This window comes from Dysidea avara, chromosome 6, assembly GCF_963678975.1.
Source record: "Dysidea avara chromosome 6, odDysAvar1.4, whole genome shotgun sequence".
In the NCBI taxonomy this organism is placed as follows: Eukaryota; Metazoa; Porifera; class Demospongiae; order Dictyoceratida; family Dysideidae; genus Dysidea; species Dysidea avara.
In genome coordinates, this window is record NC_089277.1 from 39,875,770 (window position 1) to 39,898,901 (window position 23,132).

The following is a 23,132-nucleotide window of genomic DNA, read 5'->3' on the forward strand; positions in this document are numbered from 1 at the left end:
ATGGTTGCACTTACAATTAGCAACACTAACACTTACCAGAAGCAATGCAACATGTGCAAACAAGCGGGATAGACATTAAGTAGAGTATGCACATGAGTAACGAGTAGCAAAATCATAGCAATAATGACTAATCAAGAGATCTTGATATTTTGATGCGGGAGGGGGACCAGAAACCGGTATACCAATTGGAGTGGCCTTATTAGCTAGCTACCTCACAAAAAAAGCTAAACTGGTAATTAATACTATATAAAACGACTACCCAGTGTTAATAAATGCTAGAGACAACTCCTTGGGTATTACTTACACACACATGCTCACACTTCGTTAAAATCACGTGTTTAAGCAGGCAGGCAGGCAGGCAGACAGACAGACAGACAGGCAGACAGACAGACAGGCAGACAGACAGACAGACAGACAGGCAGACATGCGCATAAAATCCAGGTGAATTTCGAAATTTTTAAAATTCACTGTACATCGAAACATTCGACTTTTCGTTTCATTTAACCAAGGTACAGCATCATTACAGCAGTGCTAATGTATTCCAGGTGGTTTTTTCAGGTAAAACTTTTTGCAAGGCCGTTTGTTAAGGTGCAAAAATCCACAAAACCATATGATTTCTTACCAACCCCTACTATACAGTACTATTGTACTGTGTGATAGATAGAAACACACACGTATAATTCTTATACATGTAAACAGGGACATCACTGTCAAATTAAACTTTAAAACTTTTAAAGTGATTTAATAAACAGTTAGTAATATAGCCAAGTACTAACAATAATATGAAAAACAGATACAAAACAATGACTTAATGTATATGAAAACTACATAGCCTGACGAACATGTAGTATCAGGAAATATGATTGCAGAGAACCAAAGGTACGAACATGCAAGAAATGCACATTTCCTGGTATTGAAGAGATGGGACACTTCATATAATGCCTATCATGAAGCAATGAGTGATCTGTCACTACTTATCATTTGTGTTTGTGCTCTTTGTTTGCTCACAAGTGTATGATAGTTCCATCTCCAAGTCATCATGTACATGGATGAAACATCTACTGGTATACTGGCTCATGACAATGAGACAAAGAGTAAGTTTAGAGTAGTGATTGCTTGGCTATATACATTATGTATAAACAATGTTTATGTTAGAGAGACACTTGGCGTGCTCACCCATTCATTTCTACCCACATAGCTAATAACAAATTAATAGACGCTACTGCTCTACACACTGCTACACTATTGTTCATGTTCTGTGAGTATACGCACTCTCACTCGAGCACTGCACGCTCTTGTGAATCATGCGTATATTTTAATCATATCCCTCGTAAGCATGTTATAACTATTAGACAATGGTATGCAGCGTTTCGTTTGATGTGTGGAGGTCTCTTATTTGCGAAGAAACCTGGTATCAGGTGTCTTACTGGTAAGACACCGGACAGTTGTTTACAACCACAATGTGGCCTACAGTAATGCAATTAGCCTTTTGTGGACAATTAGTATTTCGCACATCAGTAAACACCAAGCGATTGCGAGCAGATTATCACAAAGAAATTACACTCAGGTACGCTGTTATCGTGGGTAGCTCAGCGGATTTATAGACCATCGTGATACAAGCCATTAATTCAGTTTGTGGCCTTTGCCATATTAAAGCACGCTCTGTAGACCATGCAAGACAGCCATGTTGGCACTGGCTATTCCCATTTGCTGCCATTCACACGTATCTATAATGCCTCAAACATACTTTTTATCGACTTTACAAACCTTCAGTTATTCGCGCTTCATTTGCGCGACCTCACATCTTTTGCTCGCTGAAATACCCTAGGTGTTTACAATGGGAACTCTCTATAACACATATGACCAGGTGACAAAATCAGTCTTAAAATTTTCCAATTCCTTAACATGACAACTTTTCTTGTGAATAAAGTTGCAACTCAAAACTTTGTCAGTCTAAAGCTGTTGCATAGAGTAATAATGTCCGAGTGGATTCATTAAAGATGTTATGAGTTACTAAACTTTGTTATCTTGAAATAAGACTGATTTGTCAGACTGGATTACATGCATGGTCGTATAATTAGGGAATTACTATTTTGAGCTGTTGCACCCAAAAATGCTGTACAACACGTAACAGAGACTGACCCAGTAAATTAATCTCTATTGTATACATAATTATGATATAAATACCTGAGAGTCCATCCATGGTTTACTATCTGCAGTAGGTCGGGGTCCTAATCTTATCACTCCCATCGGACCAGTGATAAACGTAACATCCCATATAGCAATTTCTAGAACGTGGGTGTTTGATAGTGTTTCCATAGTAACCTTTTCAAACACCATCTCTTCATCATACACGGGACATTTTGGTTGAGTAACAGTTTTTGTTTGTTGGTGATGGTGAGCCTTGTTTTTACCAGGTCTCAGAAACCTTTGATGAGTTAACAATAATAAAAATAATAATAATCAACTATTTTACTATCACTATCATCACACGCACACACTACACACGCACACTACACACACACACACACACACACTACACACACACACTACACACGCACACTACACACGCACACACACACACTACACACACACACACGCACACACACACTACACACACACACACTACACACGCACACACACACTACACACTACACACACACACACACACTACACACACACACGCACACGCACACACACACACTACACACGCACACACACGCACACACACACACTACACACGCACACACACACTACACACACACACACACACACACACTACACACGCACACACACACTACACACACACACACACACACACACACACACACACACACACACACACACTACACACTACACACTGACCACAATACTACTCACCCCTTTGCATATGACTTGTCATAGAACAGATCTTTGGCCTCCAAGATGTGTACATGAAGACGACCACACATTTGTTTATTCTTTCTATTCTTATCTTCTGGAGGTTCATAACGAAGTGACAACTTTAGTTCTCCAGCACTCTGGATCACTGACTGTTCCTACATTACAACATGTTAGAATACATTACTATTGACTATTAACACTAACTGGTTGTAGCTGATAACTCTTCATGGACTTGTCATGAAGGTCCATCGTCCATAATGGTAACATCACCTCCCCAAGGAAGTCCGCCTTGATAAGCCTGTTCCAGTGCCAAACTGACACCCACAAAACCTGTCCAGTGAAGTCTCCATCCTCGGGAACAGGATACTACAATGGGGAAAATGTGTGATTGGTGGTGCAATTTGTAATTACACACGGTTACTATTTCATTATGTCAAGTAATACTGTTTACAAAATACAATACAAAAGTACAAAATACTTCTCATCACTGACCAAAAAACAAGCATTCCATATAGGGTTAACAGTATTTGATTCCATTTTGGTTTTCTGCTTGGTCAGCTTATGATGATCTGGTAAGATGTAGACCACAGCAAGCCTGTAACATATGGTAAGTTGTGTATCAGTGTAGTTTGCCATGTTTTATAAATGAAATTTGTCAAGTGCAAATTGTGTGTGTGTTTTTTTTAGAAAATGCAGCTTGTTTTCAATACACTGCAACAGCTAACAGACTTACGGATCAGAGCTGGCATTACGGTCAGTAGCTGTCAGTCCTGTGGCCTTCTCTACCGTCACAAACATTTCATCATTGATAACAGCTGTCAGTCCTGTGGCCTTCTCTACCGTCACATTCATTTTGTCATTGTCAAGGAACACCTATGACACATGTATAGATATGCTAGTCATCAACTGTGAGCAAACAGCTACTTGCATGTATAGTCATTACAATTTATAATGCAACAAATTTGATTTATGGGAATTGAAGCATGCAATATTACTTGAATCCTTCCATGTGAAATACTATTAAATATCAGCTACCTGTTGTGATCATGTCATTATCATGTATAGCAGTACCTGACTAAGTTCTTATATGATAACCTACAACATTTTGTTCCTGTATAATATATCCGTATAACATTACTGTTAAAATCATACATGACAAGTATTGATGTTTAGTTGTAACAATCATTTATAGGGTTTGCATGGCACACAACTGAATATGTTAGTGAGAATATCTCAAGCATGATATGTTCAGTTATTTTCATGTGACATTGTCTACTACACACCTAGCAGCTATATACCCAATACTACTAGTACAATACTAACTATATTACCATTATACTATACCCAATACTACTAGTACAATACTAACTATATTACCATTATACTATACCCAATACTACTAGTACAATACTAACTATATTACCATTATACTATACCCAATACTACTAGTACAATACTAACTATATTACCATTATACTATACCCAATACTACTAGTACAATACTAACTATATTACCATTATACTATACCCAATACTACTTGTACAATACTAACTATATTACCATTATACTATACCCAATACTACTAGTACAATACTAACTATATTACCATTATACTATACCCAATACTACTAGTACAATACTAACTATATTACCATTATACTATACCCAATACTACTAGTACAATACTAACTATATTACCATTATACTATACCCAATACTACTTGTACAATACTAACTATATTACCATTATACTATACCCAATACTACTAGTACAATACTAACTATATTACCATTATACTATACCCAATACTACTAGTACAATACTAACTATATTACCATTATACTATACCCAATACTACTAGTACAATACTAACTATATTACCATTATACTATACCCAATACTACTTGTACAATACTAACTATATTACCATTATACTATACCCAATACTACTAGTACAATACTAACTATATTACCATTATACTATACCCAATACTACTAGTACAATACTAACTATATTACCATTATACTATACCCAATACTACTAGTACAATACTAACTATATTACCATTATACTATACCCAATACTACTAGTACAATACTAACTATATTACCATTATACTATACCCAATACTACTAGTACAATACTAACTATATTACCATTATACTATACCCAATACTACTAGTACAATACTAACTATATTACCATTATACTATACCCAATACTACTTGTACAATACTAACTATATTACCATTATACTATACCCAATACTACTAGTACAATACTAACTATATTACCATTATACTATACCCAATACTACTAGTACAATACTAACTATATTACCATTATACTATACCCAATACTACTAGTACAATACTAACTATATTACCATTATACTATACCCAATACTACTAGTACAATACTAACTATATTACCATTATACTATACCCAATACTACTAGTACAATACTAACTATATTACCATTATACTATACCCAATACTACTAGTACAATACTAACTATATTACCATTATACTATACCCAATACTACTTGTACAATACTAACTATATTACTATTATACATGTATTCGCCAACCTTCAGATAAATTTCTCCCTGTATCTTCAGTGCCTTTCGTTTCTTCAACATCTGATTCACTCCAGGAGGATAAGGAGCCACAAGAGGACCTTCTATCGGTTTAGCAGTTGTATTGTGTTCTTTTGGCTACACAACATACAGTACAGTAGACTATGCATTTATTTGATTATAACCACTAGTTCACCTGTGATGATATTTACTTGGTTAAATTTCTAAAAATTTACACGGTGACAATTCAAATTTGACCATCCCTCAATGCTCAAAAACAATTTTGAAGCCCTAATTTTCAAAATTGATTGTTATACCACTTAAGTGTGGCTACTATAGAAGGTGCGCCATTTCACCAAGTAAATATGGTATCCACCACAAAAACACCTTCGCTGTAAAAAAGGCGCGTCCAAGAAACTACAAGTACCTGGAACCCAATGTAAAAAACAAAAAGAAAAAACAGCTCAGCTGAAGTGAAAAGTAACTGGCAACTTAAAGAGCTGATATCTGAAGTGGCCAAGAATACAATTACCAAAGTTTAATCCATGCAAGAACACCTTGGCTATAAAACAGGTGTATACATGAAAGTAACTGGCAACTGAAATGGCTGATATCTGAAGCGGCCAAGAATGAATGGTCATATACAACGAATTCAAAAATTTAACACTGAACCTTTATAATTCAGCTGTGTTCTATATTCACTCTTGCTGCATCGTAAAGTAATTTCTTTTAACTCTAATTGGCTGGTAATTTGGCCGCCTTTTTTAATAGTCAGTATAATAGAGCGAAAAAAGGCGGCCAAATTACCAGCCAATTAGAGTTAAAAGAAATTACTTCACGATGCAGCAAGAGTGAATATAGAACACAGCTGAATTATAAAGGTTCAGTGTTAAATTTTTGAATTAGTTGTATATGACCATTCATTTTTGGCGCTTTAGATATCAGCCATTTCAGTTCGCAGTTACTTTTATGTACACGCCTGTTTTATAGCCAAGGTGTTCTTGCATGGATTAAACTTTAGTAATTGTATTCTTGGCCACTTCAGATATCAGCTCTTTAAGTTACCAGTTACTTTTCACTTCAGCTGAGCTGTTTTTTCTTTTTGTTTTTTACATTGGGTTCCAGGTACTTGTAGTTTCTTGGGCGCGCCTTTTTTACAGCAAAGGTGTTTTTGTGGTGGATATCACTCATTTTTGTCAGTGATAGACTCTACATTTGGTTTAAAAGGTAATTTTTTTGGAAATGAGCAATTAACATTAATGCAGAATATTATCTTGGAGAGTCAGTAAAATCCATACATAATAATGATTGTTTCATAACACCGTAAATTCGGAAGTATGAATATACGGTGTAGTATGACTGTTCTATTAGAGTAAATCTATGTTTACTGCCTGCATGTGATGAATATATCTCATATCTGTGCATGTTAAATGCTTCAGACACCTAATTAAACTTGCAAGTGCCTAATTAGTTCACAGTTGCTACACAGCTATAAATACATTTGTAATTGTTATCATCATAATCATTTATCATGTTATAACCATTTTTTAAATATTTTGGTCACAACTTCAGGATTGGAGCAGCAGAGAAAGGAATGGAGGACTTAATCATCAAGACTCAGGGAGATGGAATAGTATTGCCATGGATAATGCCAGCACTAACCCCTCAAGGATGTCACAGTGCAGTATCAATACAACCACTCCAACCAGTGCATAAGACCAGAGCCTCGATCATCACCTTTTGACTGAAATTTTTATACTTGATGAAGCAATTAAAACAAAAAAGTTGTAGTACTTATACTTTCCTGAGGGAGCATGCCCCCAGAGTCCCAGACTCTCTTGCCTGTTCAGCAGAATAATAGGATTGAGCCTTACTACCACTTTCACCTTTATTCTTGGCCCGGATGTACATATCAGCAACATAATACAGTAGCTGTAGATAATGCTAGTTAATGCCCCTAGGCAGAGCTATAGGGGTGGGAATTTTTCCCTACTATCACACTATCACAGTAGTTCTTCTCGCAGTTCTTTGCCTGGCCATCATCAACTGCTGTCAAAACATTAGTCTCGTCCCCCAGACCCTTCCTCAAGCATGCTTATCACACAAAAATAACTTAGTTTAGCAGTGCACAAACAATTATTGACAGCTTATACTATATTAAAGTACACTTACCGCATTGTTGAACCATGTATACCACCAGAAGTACTGATGACACAAAAATCTATTCTGTTATTCAGAGCTTTGATGATCACCTTAGGCTGCAAAGTGATGTTGACCGATTGTTGCAGTGGTCTCACACATGGTTGCTTCGGTTCAATATAGCTAAATGTAAGCTGATGCGGATTGGTAACTCTGCTCCGTTCACCTACTCTATGCTGGACAGTTCCACCAACTTACCCTTTGAAATCATGGAAGTGCAAGAAGAAAAAGATCTTGGTATTTGGTGCACTGAAGACTTGAAACCATCTCTACAGTGTCGTAAGGCTGCAGCAAAAGCTATGCAAGTTCTTGGTTTGCTAAGAAGGTCCTTCAAACTTTTTTCTGTTGACTTGTTGACTTTTTGTACAAAATGTATGTCAGACCTCACTTGGAGTATTGCATCCTGGTCTGGAGCCCTTACTTGGCGAAAGATATTGATCTCCTAGAGAAAGTACAGAGATGTGCCACCAAGTTATTACCTAGTTTATTTGATTTACCATACGAAATTCGTCTAGAGAGACTTGGTTTATATTCACTGTATTGTAGACGTCAAAGGGGAGATCTAATTGAGACCTACAAGAGATTGAATGGTTACTATGACATCAACCCTACCTCATCTTTCACTTCGAGTAATACGGATACCACCAGAGGTCACCACCGTAAACTCTTTAAATTTCGATCTCGGCTGCTAGTGAGGCATAATTTTTTCACCAACAGAGTAGTTAATTTGTGGAATTCTCTTCCAGCAGATGTTATTTCTGCACCAACCGTGGCACTATTTAAGAAGAATCTCGATGATTTATGGAGAACAACAAGATATGGGCACTCTCAAAGGCCTGCGGCCTAGCTTGACAATCTTGTACTGCCAAGCAATTTTTGTCCATTAATTATACAACCAAGTACTAAGAATAATACGAAACGCGGTTAAAATTACGTCATAAATAAATAAATAAATAAATAATTAATGTTTGAGAAAACTACGAGGCCTAGAGACATGAAATAACCGGGGATAGATTCGCCTGTGAATGAAGGCACAAACGTATAATCGTCGCTCCTGTTTATGCTGATGACTTGACCATACGTGTAATTCTATATAACGCCCAGTACCACACCCTTGCTTAATTACTTACATATTGCGCTAAGAAGATTAGTGATGCCTGTGCAGGAGAGCCAGAAGCCACTTGTGTAAACAAGAAGATTACAAGTAAGTTTTTATGTTTGTAACATCTCAAGTCTCCATGCCAGCTGCTAGTTGATTCATTCACGTAAATAAACAATACAAGAAAACATTAAACTGACATATGCCACGCTCTTTACAATAAGCTTACAGTTACATATAAAATACAAGTAAACAATTTTGTCTTGTGCAGCTGGCATGGCGAACTTTCTTTGTGTTGGTGTCAGGCAATTCAATACGTGCTTAATCTTTTTTGCCTTCACCTGGCGTAGCTACTAGGCTCTAGTGGCTTGGCTATCTTCCTTTATCTGGTTCATCTGGCTTGCATACGCCTACAGCATTGTGTAACTATCTCCTGAAAGTTGTGTATGCATAACTATAGTGTGTCACCCATCACTGTGCCATTGCTACATCACTGATGAACCTTACTTAGCTCTAGTTGATGTTGATATGCATTGCTGTATATTGGCTAATAATTTTTATCTGCATGGTGATGTTGCCTATAATGTATTGCTGCATACAATACTGCAATAATGTATAGTTCTCTCCTGTATGTTTTGTATACATATACTTTGTACACATCACTGTGCCATTTATACCACACCAATGATGTACTGGCTACTGGTGGCCTTTAGTTACGATGCCACTATTGTGTTATATCTGTCACTACTGTGACATATTGAGCTGATTTGGGGATCATGCCTTCACCACCTAATAGCCTCACGGGGGGCTGTCACGTTGGTGTATGTACTTGGTTGTATGTGACGCGGTCCTAGTAATAATAATAATAATAAAAGAATCCACCGGATTGACAACTAACACGTGATCTATTTAGGGGAAATCTCGTGGAAAGTCCCTAATTACCTTAAGCGGACACTCATGATACGTGGTTTTAAATTGAATGGTTTAAGAATGTAACTGGATGGTGAGGCGTACTTTAATCGGCTCGACTTTAATGAGAAATTCGAGCCCCTTGTCAGAAACTACATCGCTTGAGCAACGCTTGAAGAAGTAAGAGTCAAGAATACTGAGGTACTCTATGATATATGCCGGTCTTGAATGCTAACGAAACGAGGAGTGAAGTTTGTGCAACGTGTCACATCGCCACACACTGATTCACCAAAAACCCTCTCTATAGGGCTTTTGGACCTGTCCACCAGATGTTGAAAGGAAATTCATTCCACCACATGTTGAAAGGAAATTCATTCCAACTTGTGAAGTTATTGATATACTCATTGTTGGGGACCACGGGGACATCGATGATCATTTACCAGTCAGCTGTAAGTAATGTCACAACAGAAGGAAAGGAACCATTTCCATACTCCTATGGCATACTGATTTTCCAGGTCAGTTTATGTACACTCAACCACAGAAATGTAGAACTTTGGTTGCAGGTGGAAAATAAACACCTTTTTACTCAGTTACAAGAGATTCACCCAGCTGGGATAAAATGTTGAAGTGAATGTCATTAGTACCAACTTGTTCATCAGGTATTGGACAATTCCAAGTGTCCAGATTATGCAGTTGTCCTCATGTTCAAGTTTACACGTTTAGGCAAGTTCCACAACATCCTATAATCGATTACTATATCAGTGTGGAATAATGCTTATATAATATTTTTCATATTCCAGGCTTTAGGTGTATTGTATTTAACACCTGCTTGTTGGTTTTTGCAGGCCATCTGGTCATACTGGTTTATCCACTAGCAGTTGAATGTGATCATGGTACATATGTAAGTTGAGACCATGCAAGAACAAAGATACAAGTGTCATGAATTTCAGGTCAGTTAACGTTCAGAGGAATTGTATTATTGCAATTGTTCTTTTTGTAGTTATCAATTATCAGTGACCAGTTTGTGATAGCGTACTTTTGTTTGACTAATGACCTAATGTTCTGGTTTACATGCTTACCCAATAGTTATGTTACTCACTTAACCTGCATATGGGATATATTTTTTTAGTTCATTTTGATTATCCATCCTTTATTGGTACAGCCTGGCATATTGATTTTTTGCACATTCTCTTTTTAATTCAGTGCCTGCTGGATTGTTTCGTCAGATAGCAAAACAGGTGTCTTTGGTGTTGCGACCGATGTTCCAGGTCAGTTTGCATGTGTGTTTAATTTAAGGTTGACTTCAGTGCCTGCTTATTCTTTTACAGGTCTCGGTATCAAGTGTCATGAATTTCAGGTCAGTTGACATACAGAAGAATTGTATTATTGCAATTGTTGTTTTTGTAGTTATCAATTATCACTGTACACTAGTGATGTGAATTTGCAGGTCAGTCTACTCAGATGTATCGGGTATAGTGTTGATGGGTTCAAACAAGTATCCAGTGTAGACTGTAGTGGCATCAAGGGTGTTAATTTCCAGGTCAGTTTACATGTTGTGATGGTAGTGATTTTTTCCTTGTACCCAGATGTTAAGTGTATTGTATTTAATGCCCACCTGTTATGTTTTTAAATTATGGTATATCAGTGCAGGGGCGGATCCAGAGTTTGGAAAGAGGGGGGGGCACCTTGCTGAAAAAAGTTGAAGAGCAAAAAAAAAAAAGGTCACAACAATAATAGCTAGTTATCCTTTACCAAACATATTATATCACATAAATAAAATCCTATTTATAGCTTCATAAATAAGCTGCACTGTCTCATGAACATTGTGACTGCTTTATTAGAGTAATTGACTGCTCTATTAGAGTATCTCGATCTTGTATGCAATTTCTTGAGGGGGGGGGGCATTTGCCCCAAATGCCCCATCCTGGATCCGCCATTGCAGTGTAGACAGTGCAACAGTAAGCCTTCTGTGTTGTAGTAACTATTTGTTTCATAATTATGCTGTTGTCCCGAAATGGCACAATTTTTGGGCAACCAGTGTGAAGTCCAGTGGTACAAACATTGTATTATGACCAAGTTGTGATAGCGTATGTCCTAATGTTCAGGTTTGACATGCTTACCCAACAGTTATGTTATTCATTCACTTAGCCTGGGATATAATTTTTGTTCATTTTGATTATCCATGCTATTATTGATACAGCCCAGCATATTGATTTTTTGTACATTCTCTTTTAATTCAGTGCCTGCTGGATTGTGTCATCAGATATCGAAACAAGTGTTTTTGGTGTTGCGACCAATGTTCCAGGTCAGTTGCATGAGTGTTTAATTTAAGGTTACCTTCAGTGCCTGCTTATTCTTTTACAGGTCTCAGTATCGTCATGCTGACATACAAGAAATCATCACTATTGTTGGAACTATTTTTAGTCAAGTCTTGATGTGATGTTGATTAACGTTGTTACACATTGTTGTATGTTTACCATATGGCAAGAAATTTTCATGGCCATCATGAAATTTGAATATTGTGTAAGTTGTGTGGAACAACCCCAGCTCATACATGGTCACTGGCAAACCACATTCGAGCCACAACACCACCAACCACATTCAAGCAATCCATTACAAAATTTTGTTGCACCATTTGTGTGTGCATAATACTTAATGAAAGCCACAACACAAGCTACATGGTAAACACTACATAGAGGTGGTAACCCCTAAAGGCTTGTTACCTTTTGTATTCACCTTACCGGCCTTTGTGGTTAATCTATTAAAAATTACATGTAAATAGAGAATTGAAGAGTATGCTTAAAGCACCTTCGCTAGTGATTTTGTTCTTCACACCATAAGACAACTGGCGATTTATAAACGCTCGCATGGGGTGTGGCACTAAATGAAATTTAAAAAAGATTTCTGCTTAAAATGCCATCCCTAGGGAACTTACGCTTCAGCACGCTGTCACAACTTGTTTATCAGGCATTAGAGTTTGTGTCCACGTCGTGTCTTTAAAAGTTATTGTAGGGATCAGAGGTTTGATTAAAGAAAATACGCGTATAGGCAAACCAGGATTGGATAATGTCAGTGCTAGATGGACTATACAAACACAGCTATGTTGACTGGTATAACGTGACAGTAGTTGTAACATAAGGTAGAGAAATAAAGTGAAATATGCCTATTTTTTTATTTTGCGACGGTTACTTTTTTTATTTTAGCAAGGTCGCAAGAAAACTATGATGATGATGACGACTCCTAAAGATTTTTTTATCATGTAACGCAATACAAATCTATTGAGAGATGTTGCATAATCTAGGACTAATATTGCAAAACTGGCCCTACACGTAAATAACTCACAGTAGTGGCTGCGCGTCTTTTAATTGGGCGTGCGCTTTGTAGTTTCTTGGCCGCGCGACTCACTACCGTGAGTCTTAATAATAGTGTATAGAATATCCACACAAAACAGCCAAGCTGTGAAAAAATGGTGCAGCCTTAAAAATCCTGGGTGAAAAAAGTTGTGAAATCAAAGGTGGTGGCCAAGAAGTGGCTACAATGATGTTAATGCTAATAAATTTTAACAATGCACACAGCCATTATTAAAATTTTTAGCATTAACATCATTGCAGCCATTTCTTGGCCGCCACCTTTGATTTCACAACTTTTTTCACCCAGGATTTTTAAGGCTGCACCATTTTTTCACAGCTTGGCTGTTTTTGTGTGGATTTCACTTCTTTTTGTACTTTATAAGGCCCCAAAACCAGCCTATGTCTGACTTTGAGGTCTTTTTACTCACATTTCTTCTTTTCTATATAGATACAATGATGATTATAGAAGACAGACTTATAAATGTATTTCATTGCATGATTTAATTCAATATTTGATCATATTATTGTAATACTCTAATAGAGTGCACATTTTTTTGAGGACTTCTAATAGAACATACATAGAATGTTCTAGAACAATCTAGTACTTCTATTGGTAGATCTATGAAATTACAGTTGTTTGATTATAAGCAGATTTCAACTAGAAATTTCATTTATAAAGCAGAAGTGATCAGCCAAGGTAGCAGTGGTTCAGTGGTTAAGGATGTAGGTGTTAGGTATGGAGGTCCCTGGTTCGAACTCTGGTAAATTTTTTCGACATTTTTTGCACAACTATACCACATTACAGTTACACATACTATACTAACTGTAACAATAATGAATATTAGCTGGTACTGTACCTAATGTTTTCAAGCCACTCAAGTATGCATACCACCAGTAGACAGCATACCACCAGTAGACACAATGATAATGTCTCTAGTTACTTCCCCCACACATACGCACTTACCACTGGTGAGTTTGAGGTCTCATTTTCATCATCACTGTTCTCTGCAATAGATGATGTCTCCTCTATGGTTACTATAGCAACAGCTGGTTGTGGAAGAGGTACATTGATGCTCAGTATCTTAGGCTGATCATCAGGTTTAGCAACAGGTTCAACCTGAATATCAGTGTCTGCTGGCAAACTAGTTGTGACTGGTTCAGCCTGTTGTGTGATAGTCTCTGGTTGTGTAGGAGCATGGCCATTATCTGGACAATATTAGAACAAGAATACTATTTGGTTTTTGTATTGAGGCCTCTTTAGGTTCAAAGTAAGACAGTACTTTTAAGATTATCACATGCGCATAGACGTGTACATGAAGATGACCATTACCTTGCTTTTTCTTCTTCCCTTCATCATCTTCTGGAGGTTCATAACGAAGTGACAACTTTAGTTCTCCAGCACTCTGGATCACTGACTGCTCCTACATTACAACATGTTAGAATACATTACTATTGACTATTAACACTAACCGGTTGTGGCTGATAACTCTTCATGGACTTGTCCATCGTCCATAATGGTAACATCACCTCCCCAAGGAAGTCTGCCTTGCTAAACCTGTTCCAATTCCAACCTGACACCCACAAAACCTGTCCAGTGAAGTCTCCACCCTCAGGAACAGAATACTATAATGGGAATATGCTGATTGTAGTGTAACTATACATTTACTGAACTTTGTATTTCACTATTCTATTCTGTGAATGCTATAAGTTGTAGTTCAAGCACCACCACGTGTGTGTGTATTAATAGGCGCCTTGCTGGACACGTAAGACTACCGGGTTCAGTAAGTTCACTCGATTAGATTCCCTGTTTATGTGACAAGACAGATGGTTCGTACATTATCATCAGGTATTTACCTGGCTTTAAAGGTTTGCTATATTCAGGTAACACCTGAGATACTGGTAACGCGCCCCAGTGTATTCATTGCAGAGGTTATAAATACTATAGAGGTTATACGTATACAAGTACACAGGTGTTGAATGCTTTCAATGGCTGGCTTGGAGGTGCTAGCTAGTTATGAGGGATATCATCGAACGTCGGATGTCAAGACAATCTGGCATCACGTATTCCTGATTAAATATCTTCTTAGCTGGATAGCTACTGAGTTTCAGAACTAAGTTCTTGGTGAGTGAAATGATTGCCAGACCAACTTAAAAACGAGACCTTGTTCCACTGAAGACTATTCAGTCCTGAACACATCAAGGATTATTGTGGTCAGTGCATAGACAATATCTCCATAGCCAGTAAACTCCCTGCAATGTTACAATGCCATGATCAGCATGTGATTGCAGTGATGGTGCATATAAACTGAGAGTGAAGCCTGGTTTTATTATTATTATATTGACTGCGGAATTACTAGCTATGAATATACAAGGGGGTGGCACATCAAAGTTTTACTATGCCTATGATCTATGATCATCATCCTCGGTCAAAGTGCAAAACAGACTTTGGCATCAAAAGGACACTTAACTCTCAGCCAAATCCTCATAAAATCACATTCATGTTGTAACAGGCATCAAATACTATATAGTCGTCTAGCTAATACAAATTTCTCACTTAACTGTTGACTTAGATCTAGGACAAAGATCAGACTCAACGATACATTGCAATGCCACTCCTTGATATAGCTGTAGGTTGATTGCTCTATTAGACCATTTGTTTATTTATTACAAGCGTTTACCTATAAATTTCCACTGCCTACGTACGGCTTGATTTGATAATGCAGCAGTTTCAAATTTTACATGAGATTAGCTATAACTCTACCCTGCACAGAAATATTTTCTATAGGCTCTGATTTCTATTTCTTTCTGTGTGTTGGCTTTTAGATTCTAGTACTAAATTGTCAAACGTTACTAACAATAAACAACAGTCACAGACAACTGCATCTGTGATTGCAAAGTATGCATAGACTAAAGTGTGTGGTCAGGATGTCCATTAATATTCATAATAGAGACGATGAAGGTGCCGTGATAAAATATAACCCAAAAATCTGACTCGATTTCTTTTCACAATGACATTGGTTGGGCCTTCAGATCACCCCAGAATGTCTTTCACATAAACAGTTCAAATTCACTTAAGAAGAAACCTTTGGTGTATTAATACAAATACGTACAATGCATTCACTATTGTCGTACCTTTTAGCTGCCCTCCTTTGCCATAGCCTTCAGTCACGGTTCTCTGCCAGTGGAATAGTACACTAAATCATCAAGATCGAGATACTCTAATAGAACAGTCACTAATAAGCTATTCAGCGATAGTGGCTATTCTATTACAAGTTTAATATCAGCCTCCAATTTAATTCGGAAGGTCATTTCTATAAAGTTTAAGATTGAAATACCACTAACCCGTTCACTGAATAATACAGAACCATAGGCCACTAGATAACTAAGTTTAGAGGGCTTAATTTCCTTTTTGAGGGGGGGGGGAGGGCGGTATGCCCCCAGACCCCCTAAGTTGGCATACTTTGCATGCCATACTGTATTTTGTACACTAACACTAAGGTATGCCCTCCCTATAGTTACAGTATAGTGTTGTGTAGCTCAGCCCTGGCATCATCTACACAAGGGTGTTAGTGGTCATGAATTTACAAAAACAAGACAAATATAAGAAAAAAAAGGAATTTTAAACTAGGGTAGGGACAGTGTAGTACTCCAATAAAAAGTACTGAAACAATCTTGATCCAGGAGTAGCTAGTACGTAATGTTGAATTACTGTAAAACAATAATAAATGAATATCCCTACTGTGCATTTCGAATCTCCACAGCACAGTAGAGATATTTGCTTCTAATTGGTTTACAGTAATGGGTGCAACGTACAACAAAAAACTAAACATATTAGTTAGAGTTTCATATAAGTGACTGCTATATTAGAATTATGGACTGAAAGTTGACTGCTCTTCTAGAGTAAGTGACTGCTCTATTAGAGTATCTCGATCTTTTCAACCGTTTTTACACTTGCACTGTTTCAGTGTTGTATACAAAAGATTTTTGCATCACACTACAAGAAAAACTTATAATTTTGCACTAATTATTCCTAGAACTCATCCAATTATTCCGGAATATTCATTCTTTCCACTACCTATTATTCCCAAAATTATTCCGGCATAATAGACACATCCTTAGTTACAGCTGGTTGTACACTACACATACTACCTACATACCTGTACTACCTGCTTTGTCAGTAGATAAGGAAGGCTAAGGTTGGATTCAAAGGCTAACCTGTACCAATAGTAGCAACTACAGAGAATAACACATTACAATTTTACTTGACATATACACATGTAAGCATGGATATGATGCAGTTGTATACTCTATAAGTATCATATTGAAATTTAAAAATATACATACATACATACATTAAATATTACACTTTTAATGAACACCTTATAAATATGTACAGGTATATGTGACCGAATTTTGGAAAATCACCCATATGGGTGCATTTGACACTTAAAATATTTAAAGACCAAATAACAAGCTTTATAGTACAAATGTACTTGTTGATGGTTTTAAGCCATTCTCAATACCTTAAATTACTAGATAAGCTTAGAAATATTTTTATAGCTCTCCTCTGCTCATAATAGCAACCCATCAAACAGGAAAATTCTAATTATTTCACGCGTGCCCATATGGGTGATTTTCCAAAATTCGGTCACATATTATTACTTTGTGTGGGCAACAATACAGGGCAAGCTGAGAGGTCACATTTTTCGTGATGCATACTATGACAATTACATATCAAGTAGAAAGCTACATTTAACAGCTAGTTACATGCATATGAATTATATAGAGTAATGTACTTTAAAGCACACTGTAGTCCTTATAAAATTAGCACCTTGCACACTGGGCTCATGTCTATGTATGGTTGGTGCATACTGCATGTGTGAACAATGGTTGTTGGGTTCAGACAGTATGTTTCTTCTAATAGGCAAAATATTTCTTTTCTTGTGAACAAAAAGTATCTAGCAATGCTCTAATATGACTAAACTCTGTTATCTGCAGTAGCGTGAAACCGTTCTGAGATATGCATGAACTTCTTGCCCACAACATGATATACAGCAATAGGGAAGCACTAAAACAGTTCTGCAAATGTGGCTTGTGATTAAACATTGAACATTCACTATTACAATTGGTTTAAACATTGTTAATGATGAGCAGCCCCCAAAGACACTATAGCGAGCCCAACTTGTAAGTAGAAATATAAATGAGTAATGACAATTCTTACTTGGCATGCAGTACACACTCTTCCATAAAAAAGCCAATAGTTCACTAACAGCATTCTATAGGCCTGAACATTTACATCAATAATAAAAATAATGTGGTATTTCCTCTGACCCACCTGATCACATGCGGCAAATGTCTTATTTAGTGGTGCATTGCATGATGTCACGCAGGTATGTGGACCTGTGACTGCAGTTGAAGTCTTAGTGCCTTTCCCCTGGTCAGAGTTTAAAAGCTATCAATTATTCATCCATTGTGAGGTTTGACCATAGACTTAATACAGACCAGGGGGTAGCCAGTGCCCACGCAAAAACCCAATACGGTGTACGAGAGTCCTAACATTTAAGTATTTCAAAACATTTCTGTATTTCAAATATATTTGTAATTATAATCATTTTATCTTGATGTATTTACCAGAGGCGGCGGAGACACCTATATTTAGGGGGGCTGGGGGTCTAGCTTGGTGATGCCATGGCCTAGTTGTAAGTAAAGACCAAAAAAAAAATAGAAAGGTCATTACCTGCTGGGAATAGTTGCCCTCTACCAACTAGACCTCTACCAACTAGACTATATCTTAACTACATATGTAGCTTGCTACACTGCTCCTCAAAGGATACTGTGACTGCTCTATTAGAGTATCTCAATCTTGACTGCTCTATTATGTGTTCTTTATAAAATCTTAAATGGTTTAATAGACGTTTCACTCCCAGAATGCATGATTAATAACTCTCTTATCACTAGAGGTCACAACAAAAGATTTGTTACAATATCTTCGACAGTTAATAGCTACAAGTTCAGCTTTTTTCCACGAGTAATCCCTCAGTGGAATGCTTTACCAAGTGTCATTGTCAATGCACCAACTCTACAACAATTCTCTACACTTGTACACCAGTGATCTCTTCAATTACTTAATTACTTAATTAATTTACTTACTTAATTACTTACTTACATTCTAATTTAATTTGTAGCTAATCATTGTACTATGCTCATGCATATGAGTCTTACAATTAATATAATAATAATATTAGAGTAACTCGAATGAAGTCTGGCGCCGCCCGCCCCTTCGCAAAAAGTAAGGTTACTTTTTGCGAAGGGGCGGGCGGTGCCAGACTAAGCTACCTCATGAAGTAGCTGTGGAGAATTCCTTGGAGAATCAAATAACGTGGTGGTAGACATGGAGCTGTCACTGGAGCATGAATCTCCAAGCATTACACATGAACGCGACTCTGAGCTTGAAGTGGTAATCCTGCAGACAATACATCAAGTTAGATCCTGACTCAAATATCCATTATGATTATTGATCTCTTTCATTTGTTTTACTTAGCGTGGATTAGAAAACTCGCCACTTGGCGGAACTTCATGTATAGATCGGCGGCCGTAATCTTTTTTTCCTGGGCTAGATGGACTGCCCTAGCCTACCACCCCCAGCACAAAGAAAGGCACGTGCTGGACAACTGAACAAGACAAGAGAAAAGTAGAGTAACGCAGCCAGCATGTTACTCTGACAAGTGGGACTCCGTAATTGAACTTGTGAACAGATGGAAACGAAAATAACGTATGTGGTACGTGATTCGGGATTATTATTATATTTTTGTAAGACTCATATGCACGAGCATAGTACAATGATTAGTTACAAATTAAATTAGAATGTAAGTAAGTAATTAAGTAAGTAAAAGTAATTGAAGAGATCATGGTGTACAAGTGTAAAGAATTGTTGTAGAGTTGGTGCATTGACATTGGTAAAGCATTCCACTGAGGGATTACTCGTGGAAAAAAGTTGAACTTGTAGCTATTAACTGTCGAAGATATTGTAACAAATCTTTTGTTGTGACCTCTAGTGATAAGAGAGTTATTAATCGTGCATTCTGGGAGTGAAACGGGATTTGCGGTTTCTAAATATTTATTGGATTTCTCAAATAGTGTACGAACAGAGGAGGTAGGACATGACGTCACAATAATTATTGCGTGACGTTTGCGTACTGTAGGTTCTAGTAAACTTTGAAGTTTAGTGCTGGATTTATTGTCAGAAATAGTAATTCGCTAGTGTAGAAATTGTTTCATGTGATGACCTTCATTGAACTCCAGCGATTTTACGATGAACTTTGAAAAAAAATTATAGAGCATTATTTAGAATAAAATCTGATCTTATTTTCAGGTATCTGTGTTATATTGTTCGATGTATTCTTAGTCACTAGTAATAAATGCAATCGACTTCGGCGTCTACAATGATACAAGTAGCTAGTATATTAGTTCATCATGCAATTATCATTGGATTTCAATTACATTATGCAAAAATCGTATGCGTTATGAAATCATATCCTAACTCCTCTGGTGTACGAGAGTCCCAAGGCGTTGGCTACCCCTCGATACAGACATATAGTGGTCTTGACCATTAACTAACACCTGGCAGTATAATTCACTCTTTGCATCTGTGGTTTTCACACCACGTTTGCTAGTTCGATCGCTAGTTTGGTGTATCATGACACTAGTCTGGCACGGCCGCCCCTTCACAAATATTATTATTATTATTATCAATTTTACCACGAGGGAAGGCATACACAAAAACAAACAAAAGCAGAGATACAAAACATCAATCAACACACACATAACAGTATAAAGAATGCCGGAAAGATTTGGGGTTGGAGTCATTGAGAATGTATAATGGTATGGAATTCCATAGAAAGACAGTATTGATAAAGAATGAATCACGACGAGAATTGATTGTTGACTGAGGTGGACACAATGATAAATGATGACTTCTGGTAGATAAGACTGTATTAAATTTAAAGTGACGATTGAAATTTATGGATGTACGTTGATGGTAAATATCATGAAGAAAAGATATAGAAAGAAACTGATGTCTTGTTCGGAGGGTTGGAAGACTAAACTGAGAGCAGCAATCACTTGATGGAATGGTCCAAGAGTTTGTTGGAGGACTCCAGCAACTGCCACAAATCCACCAAGCTGCCCTATTTTGCAGAGATTTGAGTAATTTAATATCTCCTGAAGTATGTGGGCACCACACAACAGCGGCATACTCCAGCAATGGACGAACAATTGCTTTGTATGCTGCACACTTGGCTACACGGCTACATACATACATACATTGAACATCGCAAGTAGTTTAAGGACTTGGTGGCCTTTTTCACAACATACTTGCAGTGCTTTGACCAACTCAGTTTGCTATCGACAAGCAGACCAAGGTATTTTACATGATTGTTCCAAGCTATTGATTGCCCATTAACACAATAAGTGAAACCAACAGTTTTTCATTTGTTTGTGATGGCCAGTGCTTCACATTTTGCTATATTCAACTTCAGTTGCCAACAATTTGCCCAGTTAGAAATTGCTGTTAGATCATCCTGAATAGGAAGGGTCTGGAGACTCTAGCAGTGTACCTGTGCGAATGGAATGTAATTAGTGGGAGAGACGTGGTTTTCCGTAATTAGATTGCACCATTATCGTTAGTTATTGCGATAATCATATCCAGTGGAACGCTAAAAAAAAACTCACCGCTTCTAACTTACAAGACTACTTAACGTACTCTTTAATATGCCATTATTATTCCCTTACAATAAGTTGCTCTAATTTAACAAGACTCAAAACAAAAGCCATAGTTTTCCGCCTATCAAGTTAGCCAAAACGGATATCCACGTCACTAAATGAGCAGGCAAGCGATTTGATTGGACGCACCAGTTTTGGTAAGTTCGCACAAGTACGACCCCAGACCCTTCCTATTTGCGAAGGGGCGGCCGCGCCAGACTATCATGACACTTTGAGCTTGTGCCGGACACCTATCTACACGTTCCAAGGTATGGATGCAGCACGGGATGTATATAATCTATGGATACAGCCATAGATACACTCGATTATACAGTATAGATACAGGACCTATGATACACTCTGCCCAGGGCGAACACACAAGCCTCAAGTTAAGGATCTATTTGGCACAAGCACTCGCTGTACTTTGAAACACACTAAACTCACAATAAACATCCAATCTCGCTAAACTCACAATTCATCCAGAGAGTGTCAAGGCGCTACTCCACACCATAATCTACCGTACGCAAGGAAATTTTGACGTCAAAAAATTTGACGAATAGGTTTAATTCGTCAAATTTAAATTCGTCAAATGTTTATAAGCGCCCTTAAAAGTACAGGTTTTGCCTAAGGCCCCTATTCGGTGATTATTAGTTTCTCATCCAGCCTTTCTAATTATTATGATGCGGGCGGGAGGGTATTACCATTATGCCATTATTTTATAATATTAACACACTGATGTACAGACCTTGTCCAAATTGTCTTACTACAAACATTTCCTTCACCAGCTGATTCTACTTTTCGTGATCGCCAACTGCTTTTCGACAGTCAACTGAAAGCCTGCTTTGATGAAGTCGATAGAGCACGATTGCAACTGGCACTGCAGCAATTTGCTAAGGAAAACAACAGTTCTCCTGGTGATATATAGCGCATTGTAGCGTTCATCAACAAAAATTAAAACAGTTTGGTATCACGTGTTATTCTGAGCATGCGCAGAGTAAATAATGGCTTACCATGCGGTCATCTCTCTAATATCTATGATGCGGTAGCCTAAGAAGGATGCGGGCGGTGGATGAGAAACTAATAATCACCAAATAGGGGCCTAAAATTTCTTCACTTCGTCAACATTTCATTCGTCAAATCTGCTGAAGTCTGAATTCGTCAAATTTTTTTGACGTCAAAATTTCCTTGCGTACGGTATGTAGCTACACCATAGATAATATACCCCCCTGGATAGGAAACTGCGCCGCGCGCTAGCATAGCTCTGTACAATAACAGTGGTTACAGGCTGGTTTCGCGCCCAAGAAAATATAATTCTGTTGTGATCGATTCAGTGGCTTCTACGGAACGGA

General features: G+C 37.5%; 2 protein-coding genes across 6 annotated transcripts in view; one reads left to right on the forward strand and one right to left on the reverse strand.

Annotated features, from left to right (window-relative positions):
• LOC136258987 (uncharacterized) overlaps nt 1–22,318 on the reverse strand; it is a 132,020-nt gene extending 109,702 nt beyond the window's left edge. The window contains exons 1-11 of the mRNA XM_066052379.1: nt 22,256–22,318; nt 17,181–17,256; nt 14,494–14,646; nt 14,354–14,444; nt 13,988–14,229; nt 5,479–5,604; nt 3,617–3,756; nt 3,376–3,478; nt 3,088–3,249; nt 2,881–3,038; nt 2,188–2,428 (exon numbers count right to left, since the gene is read on the reverse strand). Of these exons, the coding sequence (XP_065908451.1) occupies nt 2,188–2,428; nt 2,881–3,038; nt 3,088–3,249; nt 3,376–3,478; nt 3,617–3,756; nt 5,479–5,604; nt 13,988–14,229; nt 14,354–14,444; nt 14,494–14,547 (1,317 nt within the window). The 5' untranslated portion in view covers nt 14,548–14,646; nt 17,181–17,256; nt 22,256–22,318. The remainder of the gene's footprint in view (nt 1–2,187; nt 2,429–2,880; nt 3,039–3,087; nt 3,250–3,375; nt 3,479–3,616; nt 3,757–5,478; nt 5,605–13,987; nt 14,230–14,353; nt 14,445–14,493; nt 14,647–17,180; nt 17,257–22,255) is intronic.
• Nucleotides 9,990–12,176, forward strand: LOC136259002 (uncharacterized). Of its 5 annotated transcripts, none has more exons than XM_066052408.1 (8): nt 9,992–10,188; nt 10,237–10,396; nt 10,519–10,623; nt 10,877–10,941; nt 11,002–11,030; nt 11,121–11,213; nt 11,914–11,978; nt 12,038–12,176. In XM_066052408.1, exons 3-8 carry the CDS (start codon nt 10,613–10,615, stop codon nt 12,111–12,113), a joined length of 339 nt encoding a protein of 112 aa, XP_065908480.1. In that variant the 5' UTR covers nt 9,992–10,188; nt 10,237–10,396; nt 10,519–10,612; the 3' UTR covers nt 12,114–12,176. The 5 variants fall into 5 exon arrangements, 4 of the variants coding, with proteins under 4 accessions (XP_065908480.1, XP_065908482.1, XP_065908479.1 ...); XM_066052410.1 differs by having other exon boundaries at nt 10,237–10,332; XR_010703144.1 differs by having other exon boundaries at nt 9,990–10,396; nt 10,674–10,941.
• Nucleotides 22,319–23,132: the final 814 nt, after the last annotated feature.